At 37.3% G+C, this 14,612-nt stretch overlaps 1 protein-coding gene across 1 annotated transcript in view; it reads right to left on the bottom strand.

The window, feature by feature from the left end:
• Positions 1-14,612, bottom strand: part of LOC126162656 (uncharacterized) — a 91,779-nt gene that overhangs the window by 18,325 nt on the left and 58,842 nt on the right. Inside the window, exons 5-6 of the mRNA XM_049919298.1 lie at positions 12,036-12,281; positions 11,133-11,294 (exon numbers count right to left, since the gene is read on the bottom strand). Coding sequence (XP_049775255.1) covers positions 11,133-11,294; positions 12,036-12,281 — 408 coding nt within the window. The remainder of the gene's footprint in view (positions 1-11,132; positions 11,295-12,035; positions 12,282-14,612) is intronic.

The raw sequence follows: 14,612 nt of genomic DNA, 5'->3' as shown, positions 1-14,612 counted from the left end.
TCCGAATATTATGCAGATTTATCCAAAACTTTTCTTTCATGTGATATTTCTTTATTGATGAGTCCAGTGCTCAGGAATTTTCTTACAAAACAAGTAAATTATGGAACACCAGAAGAATCAACATTAAGAAAATTGAGTGTGCCTGACTGTTATGAAGAAATGCTTTATGAAAATAGAAAAAAATGGCAGGGGAAAAGCATTGACAAATGAACAGACTCTGCTGGTAGGAAAGTAGGACATGTTGTGGTAGGTGTGCTAGAAAACAATGAAATATTTTCCAAGCAGAGTTTTCTATCAGCATGTAAAGAAATATCAGCATCAAATCATATAACAATGGCTTGCTTATTCATCTTCAGTTATGGTGGAATGGGGTGAAATTCAATAGTATTTTACTCTTGCTTAGAAGTGCTGCTCCTTTTAAGAAGAAAAGTAACCAAAGGCCTTTCTGTAAACTTCCCGCACAAAATATATGTGACTCGTCTAGTACATGGTTTACATAGAGCATGTGAGCAGATATGTACATTATATTCTGAAGTGACTAATTGAACTCAAGACACCAAAAAAGTGTTTGTGAAAGTGCCAACAAGAACCGATTGGCTCAGAGCCAAAACTCCAGATCTTGCACTTCCAACAAAACCCACTGGGGACATAAACCTAACTGGGGAGAAATCATGTATGGGGCTCCCCAAGGTTTATTATTAGGACCATTATTGTTCCTCGTATATGTAAACAATCTTCCGTCTAGTATACGACAAGCAGAATTAGTTCTTTTTGCAGATGACATTAGTATTGTAATAAAACCAAACATTTGTACAGATCATAGAATGAAGGCTTTGATGACTGGATGACATAGCTGTTGGTAAACCTTTCAGAATGTAAGGTCGTGGTCCAAGAAACTGTTCTGTTCATGACGTTTCTTCCAGGACTGTGCTGGACATCCTCAGAGGCACTCCTCCACTAAGCCTTGCCGAATGATTTATGTCGCTCTCGGATGTTGTACCGGTCAGTCAGCAAGACTCAGCGGAGGAGCGCCTCTGAGGATGTCCAGCGCAGTGGCGGATGAAACTTCAGGAATGGAAGAGCTTCTTGGACCACAACCATACATCCCAAAAGGTTTACCAGCAGCATATGTACAGAAACAGAAGAAATGGTAAACAAAGTTCTTAAAAGTATCACTGGTTGGTTTTTTGTGAATGGTCTTACCCTCAATTTTAAAAAAGATGCAACAATTCAGTTTTGCACATCTAGAGGTACAGCACCAACGATAAGTATAACACATGGTACAGAAATAATAAATAGGGTGGAAACTTCAAAATTCTTAGCTGCCTACATCAATGAGACTGTAAACTGGAGGAAAAAAAACATTTTGGAACTCCTAAAACAACTTACTTCAGCAACATTTGCACAGAGAACCATTGCAAATCTTGGGCAGAAGAGAGACAAATCATATTTTTATTCAATAATGTCATACAGAATAATGTTCTGAAGTAACTCATCTTTAAGAAAGGAAGTCTTCATTGTGCAAATATGTGCTGTAAGAATAATATGTTATGCTCATCGATGATCGCCCTGTAGACATCTGTTTCAGGAATTGTGCATTCTGCTTCACAGTATGTTTACTCCCTCATGAATTTTGTTGTAAATAATCCACTACAGCTCAAAAGGAACAATGTGGTTCATAATTAAAATAGCAGAAGGAAAAATGACATTCATTACCCCATATTAAGGTTGTGTTTAGGACAAAAAGGGGTGCACAAATCTATGACAAAAATGTTTGGTCCCGTACCCAGACATATAAAATGTCTGACAGACAGCAAAATAAAATTTGATAACAAACTGAGAAAATTTCTCCTTGACCACTCCTCCTGTTCTGTAGAAGGATTTATATTACTGTAATGTGCTAAAAGTGGCAGGTTGGAATTACTTTTTTTGTAACAAACTGATTTGCGGTGTGAATGTAAAATGACTTATGCTACTCCATTACAATCTATCGTGCAGAATGATCCACGGAACATGTAACTAGCTGAAATTGTTTAACCTATGTGCATAAAACTATTATGCTATAAAATACAGAATAAGTCAGGACCGTAAATGTGAACAAGTGTTACAACTCTTAGTCCCTCAATAATGAGAAAGCCCAGAAGAGACTTAGATTAGTGGACTCTGACTTATTTTTATTTATTTTTTTTATTTTTTATTTATTTATTTATTTATTTATTTATTTATTTATTTATTTATTTTGTCGCTACAGCTGGGGGAGAAAAAAATAGACTTATCTTTATAACTACGGGCCAGCCACAGTGTTCCAAATGGTCCATGAGCCAATGTAAACAGAGGCTCAGTCCGTCTCCCATTTGCTCGATCCTTCTCGGAAGTACTTCGCACAGTGTGACACGTCATTTAGTATTGCAGAGTGGTACATTTTGGTCAGCACAACTTTCTTCAGTTTGGAGAATCGTTGTGAGAATGCTGTTTACCCTTCGCTATTTGTTTGTGGTATGACTGGTCTAATAGATGTTTGCATAAAAAGGGCCTGTTCAGGCTGTTGGAGGCTCTGCAACACTGTGGGGCATTTGCAGTTGGAGTGATATGGGACCACAGTTACATCTAGATAAGACTCTGACAGGTGACACATAAGTAAGCATCCTGTCTGATCACCTGCATCCTGTGCATTCCAACAGAATTGTGCAATTCCAACAAGACAAAGCAACAATCCACATTTCTAAAATTGCTACAGAGTGGCTCCAGGAACACACTTATGAGTTTAAACACTTCCGCTGGCCACAGAACTCCCACCAGACATGACCATTATTGAGCATATCTGGGATGCCTTGCAACATGTTGCCCAGAAGAGATCTTCATCCCCTTGCACTCTTACAGATTTATTGACAGGCCTGCAGACATTAGTCATCTATTGACAGCCCTGGAGACATTAGTTGAGTCCATTCCACGTCATGTTGCAGCACTTCTGCATGCTCGTGAGGGCTTTGCAGTGTAGAAGAGATGGATGAGAATTCACAGTATCTATTATACAACTACATAATCAATGGGTACTGCAAATTTGCTATGGAATGACATAACAGTACATGCAAAAAGAGTTTGAAGATTCAGTTGACAATGAAAGAACAAAAAATTGCAATGATCGCTAGATGGGATTCATTATTTTTTACATCAAGAAAGACTTTGTGCTATTTTTGCATGCATAGAGCATGTGAAGATTTTAATTAATTAATTAATTTTGCAAAGTATGTTGGCTAAGTCAAGGGGCATGCCTGGAATGATTTAAAACTCACTAATGTTGAATTAATGAAGAACAAACCAGTGTGGTAAAGAAAATTAGAACATTCAGAGTCAATTGCAGACCTCTCATTGTAAATGGACTTGACTGTACATTGCCCACAGTAAGACACAGCAAACTGAGCAACAGCTAATTTCTGATTTGATGGGGATGTATTTAAAAAGAAAATCACATTGTGGAAGGGACAAATTCTGGCAAAAAATACTGTCCATTTCTCTAAGCACAATGGCGTTAAAGAAAATGAGAGATTTGAAGAATTCATTGTGACTCTGAAAGAATTACAAGGATAGTTTTCTGAACATTTTGAGGACAATAATCTTACACTCATTTTCAAGACCATTAGCCATTTCAGTTGAAAGTGCCCCCAACCATGTACAGATGTTAACTGATTGATCTGCAGTCTAACTTCCATTTTAAGGACAAATCCTTTTACATTAAAATTGTCCAGAATCTCTGCATTGCTTTCCTCATGTACAGTTTCCACATCTCCATAACGAGGTTAAAAAAGTGCTAAAATATTCTGATCAACATTTGTATGTTTGTGAAAGATCTTTTTCTGATCATGATACTAAATAAGTCATAATCACTTGGCAAATTGGCAGCGAAAATCTTTAACTGTCCACGTCTCTCCGTACGGTAACAGTTTGTAACACACAAAAATTATCTTACATTTCTTGACGCCAAAAATAATCAAACACCACTGAAAATTCACTTTTCTTGTGATTTACATTGTTGAGAAATGTGAAATATAAAACCAACTCATATGCAGTATGATTGCATTGCCATTTAATTGCAGCACATACACAATTTATTCCTCATGTTGCACGAGAGCATTGCAGGAATGATGAACATAGCATAGCTCTTGACCCGGATAAAGTTAATTGTTTTTTCATGGACACTGTAAGTAATATTAGGAGCAAAATTGAAACAACAAACACTAATGTAAGTGATCTACTTAAGCAACAACAACCTGCAAACAATACTTTTAAATGGAGGACAATCGCACCCACTGAGATTACAAAGGTAGTGGCAAAGTTCTCAAACTCCAAGAGCATGGACTACTCTTGCTTGTCCAATTACATAATTAAAAAAAAAAAAAAACAGTGCATATAATTATTGAACTTTTGGCCTTTCTGTTTAATAGGTGTCTAGAATTTGGAGTCTATCCTACAACTCTAAAAATATCGAAAGTTATCCCAGTGTATAAAAAAGGGGACAAACATGATGTCAAAAATTACCGACCAGTTTCAATAGTTCCCATTTTCTCAAAAATATTTGAATCTCTTATTTATAACCAACTAAACTACTCCTTTGAGTCACATAACTTACTCTCTAATAGTCAATTTGGCTTCTGTTATTCTTTCAATTGTGAATGAAGTAATAACAGCCTTCGAGAATAAAAATAAAGCCTCACTTCTTTTATGTGATATAAGTAAGGCATTTGACTGCATTTCTCATGATATCTTACTTGCTAAACTCAAATTCTATGGTGTACAAGACTCTGCATTGGCAGTAATTGAATCATACCTAAACAATAGGAAGCAGTTTGCATCTGTCAGAAACAAAGGCTCACAATTGCTAGAAGTTAAAACAGGAGTCCCACGAGTTTCTGTCCTTGGGCCCTTCTTTTTATAATTGCAGTCAATGATTTACCCCATTGTATCCCCAATACTGTTATTTGTTATGCTGATTACACATCTTTGCTTGCTCCGCATGAGAACATATCAGTTCTGCAAGGTATGATGCAAGATGGCCTGGAAGCAGCACTAAATTGGTTCTCATCGAATACACTACTTTGCAATCCTGATAAAAAACAAAAGATTATACTAGGATTGTCAAAAGAGGTAGAGGTGAAAGCAGTTAAAATTCTAGGAATTCATGTAGACTAAGTTAATGTGGGAAACACACATCAACCATACCTGCACAAAATTGTCTTGAGTTACGTATTTAATGTGGAAACTGAGAAGCCTGGTGACAAAAGAATATTTAAGAGTTATTTATTTTGGACTCTTTCAGTCACATATAGAGTATGGACTTCTGATACAGGGACACTTTCTTCACATCACTTAAGTTCTAAAAATTCAGAAGAAAGTACACCTCAGCATTGTATGCAAAAAAAAAACAATATATCAGATTTTGAAATGAGGGAAAACATACACCACCATAATACCGGAGGCAAAACAAAATTAGACATACCTAGGCACAGGCTGACAAGAACAGGGAATTCCCATCTATTCAATAGTTTAAAAATATTTAATAAACTTCCATTTTCTTCTCGGTCGGCTCACATAAGTAGCTTCAGGAGCAAGCTACCAAACTGGTTACTAATCAATCCTTTTTACAATATAACAGAATTTATGAATATAAAATCAATTGACATTAATTTTTAAGGACTTCATTATGTGATGTCACTGAATGTATCTATCTTATGTTATGGTGTATGTTATCATCTATGGACACTATTTGCAATGCTCATTTAGCTCTAAGGTACTATTCAAGGAAAATGTTATATGATATCCATTTAAATTGCCTATTCCACCTGATTCATCACGCTCAGACAATGTGTCATGTTAGGGGAAGCATGCAGTTAGTGTAATATCACATTTTATTATGGAAATAATTGAATCAGATACTGTCCTGTATGTAGGAACCACACATTATTACTCAATACTCAAATGAGGAGGCAAGTTATAATCAAGAATAGTTTTTTCCAGTGTTGAGAACTGTAATGAAACAAAGTGAACATCACACAACACTTAAAAGTTACATCGCTAAAGGCAAATACAGATGTAAATTAACACACAACTATTGTCATGGCATACCTGAACAATGCTTAAATGGACAATGTAATGTAAACTTACTTAAATATTACCAGTGATATGGTGTGAAAAAATTTAAAAAATATTGCATTTAGTAACTGATACAGGAGTTCAGCATCAATTCATAGCTCACCCTGTTATACTCCTGGGGAGACCATAGTAATATAAACTTTATTACAGAAATAACTGTGTCAGATGATGTGTTGTTTGTAGGAATCAAAGACGTTACTCCTTGCATAATAAAAGTGATCATCATCATTGCATTATCTCTGTTGTTGAATGCAATATCAATGACTCCAATTTTGTTCTTGCTCTCACAAAGACTAAGGAAGCTTATAATTGTCAATATTGCATATTAAAACTCAACAGTGAAAGTTGGATTCAAGAAATAAATAAATGAGTGCTTATCTCTTATAAATAATATCTGACATAAATATCACTATTTCTAGTGATTCTAACTACTTCAGAAAGTTTCAGCCACAATATATGCCAACATGGAGTTGGAGAGATGCTGGGGAGATTGGCAAATGAATCTGCAAGTAAACATGGCCACTTTCACAGGACTTAAGAGCATGCAACAAGAAATCTGGCACAGCTCTTTGACAACATATTACCAATCAATGAAACACACACACACACACACACACACACACACACACACACACACACACACACACAAAGGCGAGCTTAATTTAAATGGACATTCCAATACACCATATAAAAACCAAGAATACATGCTAATCTTGTCTATAAAATACAATAAAAATAACAATACACTAGGCTGAGCATTATGGCACTCATGCCAGGGCAAAGTCTGCAACCCAAAGTCTTGGCCACCCCTGATGTAGCTGAATCACAGAAAAGACATTTACCAGCAAGACAAGAAAAGCACTAGTGGAGGCAAATAAATTCAAATACACATGTAACTGAAATTACGTCAAGTAATGCTTCTTTTGGACTTTAATATCACATGCACTAGTTAAAGAAGGATCATTCATAAACATCAAATAAGAACTGACATACTGTAACAGATTAATACAGGGTGAGTCAAAAGGACTTATGACTCTGAATTGATATAAAAATTTCTAGAGATGAGTTACAGATTGGAAGATGTGTCATTCTGTAGCAAACAACCTTAAGATTCACATAATTTTCGTTTGTTGTGACTACCATTTATGATGCGGTGAACATTCCACCAGTAATAATTTTCTTCCCACACTTGTTGCAGCAAATTGAGCTAACTTGTACAATGGTAGTGTAGATTCAACAAAAAGACTGTCACAAATACAGCTTTCAGCCATTAAGGCCTTTGTCAACAATAGACGACACACACACACACACACACACACACACACACACATGGGGGGGGGGGGAGAGAGGAGGGGGGGGGGGTCCTTAATGAAACCCCAGAGAAAGAAATCCAGTGGTATCAAGTTTGGGGAGCAAGCTGATCATGCGATTGGCCCTTCATGGCCAATGCACTGGCCTGCGAAGCTATTATTGAGGAAGCATCAATCTTCCATGAGGAAATGGGGTACAGATGCACTACATAAATCAAACATCTACCAATTTTTTAAGTTATCTCAATAAATTTCTGTATCATTCCATAGCTGTGAAATCCTTTTTGAGTCACCCTATGTATCATAACCTATACATGAAAATGAGGGAAGCATGCATTAGACAGGATTTACAGCAACATTACACAAAATAGTTTTTAAAATGCTTCAAAATCCAGCTTTTCTACATGATGCTCTATGGAGCAGTCATTATTCAACAGGCATATTTTATGTCTTAGACACTAAAAATGCCAGTTTACTATGGTGATCAAGACATGTTTTATGTTAATTTGATGCAGTATTTAAGTAACAGGAAACAACCTGGTGTCTCAGGATTTACTGTGAGAGAGGGAATTCTGATTTCGAAGTACATTTACTCTTGTGGATTAATAAATCATTTCCTTCTTTTCATTAAATTGTTAATTTATCGGTGCCATTGGGTCAAGACAGTTCTGTATGCTTGCAACAAAAACATCCTGATCAATCGTGCTATCTTTGTATTACAAGATACAACCAAGGTATTCCAAAATGAATTTTTGCCCTGCAGAGGAGTAGGCACCAATCTGGAGCTTCCTGGCAGATTAAAACAGTGTATCTGATAGGGAGTCATACCCAGGGCATTTGCCTTTCACAGGAAAACATCCTATTCAGCTATGCATGCTACAGCTTTGAGGACACGTTGTGAGTCATGCCTACATTGCTCTATCGGTAGAGCTTTTTTCTGTGAGAGACAGAGATTCTCACTTCGAATCCCTGTCTGGCAAATGGTTTCAGTATACCAGAAAGTTTCAACTGGGAGGTTAACTGATACAGCTTAAACTGATCCAGAGGGCAATCTTCAAAACAGCTGATACATTTAGAATCAATTATTGACTTACAGGTTTTCTTATAGCTGTGGTAGGTTAACAGAAACATTTCTGAAGGAAATTGAAATACACTCAAACATAATTAACAACATGTACAGTTATGACAAATAGTTCATGAAATAATCTTCATCACTAACTAATATGAATGTTAATAAAAGCTGCCTCAGCTAGTATTTGTGTATTTGTTATGCCTCAAACAGTTTTGGACTACATCTAAATCTTCAGATGACAAAATGTACCAGTGCAAAAAAATACCAAATTGCCACACACAATGCTAAAAGCTACATGCTAAAACATGACAAGCACATCATGATTCACTTTGCTGAGCACATTTGACAAGCACAGTCAGCAGTATGTGCAGGGAATGTAACAACATGCAGCAGTGTATGGTTCAATATGTTCCTGCACATAGTGCTGAGTGCTTGTACCAGGTGGTCAGCAAAGTGAACCATTGTGCTCATGATGTTAAAGCACATGGCTTACAGTGTTTTAGCACTTTCTGAGTAACGAAGATGTTCATATACAACGAAAGCAGTTGTGGCATAATAAACAGACATGTAAAACAGCTGAATGCTGCTGAGGCTTTTATTAACATTTGCTTTTGATAAGGTACAATATAAGATTCAATGATAGCAAATAATATATTATATAGATTGTGTGAGCCGTTTCTATTGAGGTTATTTAAAACCAGTAAATTTAAATGTGAAGTGCACAATTTGTTTGTTTGTGTTAATGGCTGTTCTTTTTATGAATGAGAGACAGAGCTGCTCTTATGTACATTTGAACTACATGAATGTACAGCTAATTTATAACCGCTTTCATTAAGAATTTCCATTCCTTTTTCTGTATGATGTGCACTAGACAAATTATGTCAACCACCATCTAATTCTTGAGGTGTTCCAAACAAACCACTAGATAATTTCTTTGATATCCCCGAATATTCTGATGAAGCAACTTTGTTTATTTCAAATTTCACACTGTTTTTATGTGCTGAACTGGAAATCTGTCAATTTAATTTCCCTTATTATTGTCCTCTAGAATTCAGAATTTGGGCTAAAATGTATCTCATGTGACGAAATATACATTCAGGTGACAAAAGTCATGAGATACCTCCTAATATCATGTCACACTTCCTTTTGCCCGATGTAGTGCAGCAACTTGACATGATGTGGACTCAACAAGTCATTGGAAGTTCCTTATAGAAATACTGAGCCATGCTGCCTCTACAGCCATCCATAATTGTTGCGAAAGTGTTGCCGGTGTAGGATTTTGTGCATAAACTGACCTCTCGAATACGTGCCATAAACATTCGAAGGGGTTAATGTCGGGCAATCTGGTTGGCCAAATCACTCACTCAAATTGTCCAGAATGTTCTTCAAACCAATTACAAAGAATTGTGGTCCGGTGACATGCTATAAAAATTCCATCATTTTTTTGGGAACATGAAGTCTATGAATGGCTGCAAATGGTCTCCAAATAGCTGGACATAACCATTTGAAGTCAATGATCAGTTCAGTCAGACCAGAGGGCCTAGTCCATTCCATGTAAACACAACCCAAACCATTATGGAGGCAACACCAGCTTGCACAGTGCCTTGTTGACAAGCTGTGTTCATGGATGCGGTCTGCATCCCAGACGAACCGAACCATCATCAGCTCTTACCAACAGAAATCTGGACTCGTCTGACCAGGCCATGGCAATCCTGTTATCTAGGATCCAACCAATAAGGTCATAAGCCCAGGAGAGTTGCTGCAGACAATATCATGCTGTTAGCAAAGGCACTCATGTTGGTCGTCTGCTGCCATAGCCCATGGATGCCAAATTTGACCGCACTGTCCCAATGGGTACATTCATCATATGCCACACATTCATATCTGTGGTTATTCACACAGTATTGCTTGTCTATTAGCACTGACAACTCTAAGCAAACGCTACTGCTCTTGGTTGTTAAGTGAAGGCTGTCAGACACTGCATTGTCCATAGTGAGGATTAATGCCTACAAAAGGTGGTATTCTCACCACACTCTTGACACTGTAGATCTCTGAATATAGATTTCTCTTATGATTACTGAAATGGAATGTGCCATGTATGTAGCTCCAACTAGCACTCTGCATTCAAAGTCTTAAATTACCAAGCATTAAAAGTCTTAAATTACCATAGTGCAGCCACAATTATGTCGGAAACCTTTTCACATGAATCACCTGAGTACAAATGACAGCTCTGTCAATGCACTGTCCCTTTATATCTCATGTACATGATACTACCACCATCTGCATATATATTGCTATCCATGATTTTTGTCATCTCACTGTGCAGTTCCACAGTATATCACTTTATACTATATGTACAGCAGCATTACATTCTCAATAAAAGAATGACATGTAACTATCATTAACAATAAAAAGACTGGCCAACAATAGGCTCAGAACTATTTAAAAGTGAAATTTACATGGATAATACAGGCCTAGTGTTACACATCGAAGTGCTTACTTCCACATAGGGCTAAAATGAATTTTCTTCTTTCACAAACTCTACAGTTCTTGACATTTAACTACAAATATCCAGTCACTTGTCAAATGAAATATGTTATTACCTGTACAGTGATATACATGATTACTCCGTGGAAATGTGCTGCCACAATGAAAAGACGGCGCCCAGCCTCCTGTAGGAAATATACATGTTGCTGAGCTTGCAGTTCAGCTACAGTCACTGTGTGGCTTGTTTCTGTAGCTGACATGATGGCCTCTGCGTGTCGCTGCACATACACCAAGTACATTATTGGTTTTAAGGGAATCTTGTTTGTAGTGGAAAATCTATTTCTAATACAAGCCATTACACTTTACAGCTGAATAGTCTGCCATCTATGAAGGAAGTTAAAAATTAAAGTTGCTTTGGTTTAATTTGAAATTAAAAAATATCAATAATTATTAATTCTAAATAGTCAAAGCTTGTTAATTATGTTTTGTGGCCAGTGGCTCTGGCAATATTTATATTGGTCATTATGAGAAACGGAACAATTTTAAAAATTAAGTCATAGGGCTTAATTCATTCTGATCAGAGATTCTAAGTGACTTTTGCCACTAGGCAAGCATTCCTATGATGATATATATATATATATATATATATCCCCCCTCTCTCTCTCTCTCCCCCCCCCCTCTCTCTCTCTCTCTCCCCCCCCCCCCTCTCTCTCAAAATTAACATGCACATTTTCTACATTGTTTGTCCATTATTTTCTGATTCACAACAAAACTGTCCTGCCAGTAGCAATTAATTGATGGCATAATTATAAAAGCAAATTATGCTCACAAATTGTTAAATATCTTAACTGCAGACATTTGATGTAGTTGTCCTTAGGCAAAAAAATAGGTATAACATATGATGAAAACGAAGAAAAATTTAATAAGTGGGCTAGTTGAGACAATTGACAGCATCATCAAAACATTTAACGCCACCTAAATATATTTTGCGTAATAAAAACAAAGTGGAAGTGCATTACTTGGCGAAGATGAGATGCTAAACTACGAAGCCTCCCAGTCCAGTTGCATTCTTGCTGTGGACAGCTCACACAGTGAAGCGAATCTTCCTGAAAAGCAGATCTAGCATCCTCTGCTCCACTAGCTACTGACAATGGAGCTGTTCTCCCCCGATTCTTTCCTTTTGTACTTTCCACTGCTTGTGTGGTACACGGGGCAACAGCAGGAATGCAAGAAGGTTGAGATGCAGACAATTTCTCAGCAGGAGGCTGAAAACAAAATAACATTACTTAGTAAGGAACATTGTTAATATGAGTCTCCATATGGAAAACTAAACTGTTTGACCAAAAAAAAGTGTAGCACCCACAAAGTTTGGTTTAGTGTCAATATCACTGAATACTTTCACACCATCAGTGGGTATATAAATAATTAAGAGTTGCAATTCTCCGTGACAGAATGGACACCGCGGTGCACAAATGTTCAAGTTTGGTGTTGTTACCAGGCCTAGTATGGTATGTAACGAGCAGGAACAGTGTCAGATGTTGAGTGATCACTGTGAAGGACTCTTGAGATGCCCGTGTACTCATGTGATACTGCAGCATTATCAGCACCTGGCAGAGCTTGAAAAGGAGCCTCATTGTGGCTCTTCATTTGGCCAATGGGTCAAAGAGTGCAATATACAGATTTGTGGGACATTTGGATGTGACTGTGGACCAATATTTGACTGCGTGGAAAAGTGAGGAAGGCACATCTGATCGCCACAATGGAGGATCACTGTATTACGCACCAAGAACATCATAGCCTCTTCACACCTGTGCTTGTCATTCAAGAAGTTGTCTGAAATATTTAGTGTTACCCTGGACCATCAACTGGATACCAGCAACAGCCAGGCTAGAGAGTTACCATCCCACACATAGGCTGCCATTAAGAGTGCAACATAAACAGCTGCATTTGGAGTGATATCATGACTGGGAAGCATGGATTGCTGATTAATGTTGTTATTGTGATCAGTGATGAATTGTGGTTCTGCACTACTTTGGGTTATAGTTGGTAAGTATGACAGTGACATGTGGGGAGCCATGGGGTTTGACTTCAGGTCGTGGCTGGTAGTGACTGAGGGAACCCTGATGGCACACTGGTACATCATGGACATCCCGCATTGTCACGTGTTACCTCTGATGTGACAGTATAAAGGTGCCATGTTTCAAAAGGACATTGCTCATTCACACATGGCACTTATCTCTATAAACTGTGTGTATTATGTGGTATTCTGATACAAAGCACGACCTGCAAATCTGTCTCAAACAGAACACGTGTGCAATCAGTTACAACAGTTGTTGGCCAACTTTACGGCACCTTTACCAAGTGAATCAGTTTATGCATCCAAGCCAGAAGGGTTGTAATGTCATGCTTATAATTGGGTTAATATGCCTATTTCTCTGTAAATTTGATTCAATTTAGTAATCACCGAAATAACACTGCATAGCCTCTCAATCCTTGTAGTTTTGTTTCATTTCATTTCCTCCTCCCTTTCTGGGTATACATGTTGTTATACATGTGTTTAAAGAAATGTTATATACTTTTGTAGAAAGTCACTGTCAGATAAAACATAGCAAACGCAAAATAACTTGAGTGTATATGAGGGTATGCTGAAAAGTAATGCCCCAAATGTTTTACTCTATTTTCAATATTGGTTGAGGGACTACATGTCAGGCATCTCAGTCCACTTCCCAGTTCAGTGATGCAAGCTGCAACCCTCTGTCATTAGAGGGCTCCAAATTGTAGTGTGCAACATGGCCGCGTGAAACACAAAATGTCTGTGCACGAGACGCCCTAAGAAAACTTAAAGCACTAATTATAAGAGTTTTTCCACAGCCAGAGGGCCCTCTCCTTCAGCATGACAGTGCCAGACCACACAAAAGTGCTGAAACATACCCTCCACACTGTCCTGATTTGGCCCCATAATATTAATCTGTCTCCAGAATTTAAAGAACATCTTTGACGACTTCATTTTGATAGTGAAGAAGTAATGCAGGCAGAGGTGAGGTTGTGGCTCTGTCAACAATCAAATATGTTACAGTGATAGCATCAACAAATTGCTCTCTCATTGTGAGAAATGTATTTGCTTCCAGGGTGCCTATATTGAGAAAGAAATATGTAGACATGAAGAATAAAAATGTAGAATATTAATAAAGTTTGTTATATTTGAAATAAATCTTTAGGAGTTTTCACATAAAAAAAATTTTAGAAGCATTACTTTTCAGCAAGCCCTCGTAGTTTTGATGGAAATAATTCAGGACCAAGAGGATTAATTATGGAAGGCTTAGGAACTGGAATACATTGCATACAGAAACTTCCAGTTCAACAAAACTCAGAACAGCTCTGAAATGTGTAATAGGAAGAAACTAAATTCACCAGCAGCTACCAAAACCAACTCCTAACTTCAAACAATACAATATTCCACTGGAAGGTAAAGAAAGATTAAAAAAAAAAAATCAACAATGTACAAATGTAATGAGTCACCTACAATACATATGAAATGAAAAGTTACAGAAACAAGAACAGTTAACAACAATGAGTGCAGTAACTGGGAAGCAAGT

This window comes from Schistocerca cancellata, chromosome 1 (genome assembly GCF_023864275.1).
Source record: "Schistocerca cancellata isolate TAMUIC-IGC-003103 chromosome 1, iqSchCanc2.1, whole genome shotgun sequence".
Lineage (NCBI taxonomy): Eukaryota > Metazoa > Arthropoda > Insecta > Orthoptera > Acrididae > Schistocerca > Schistocerca cancellata.
This window is presented reverse-complemented; position numbering and strand designations above follow the sequence as displayed.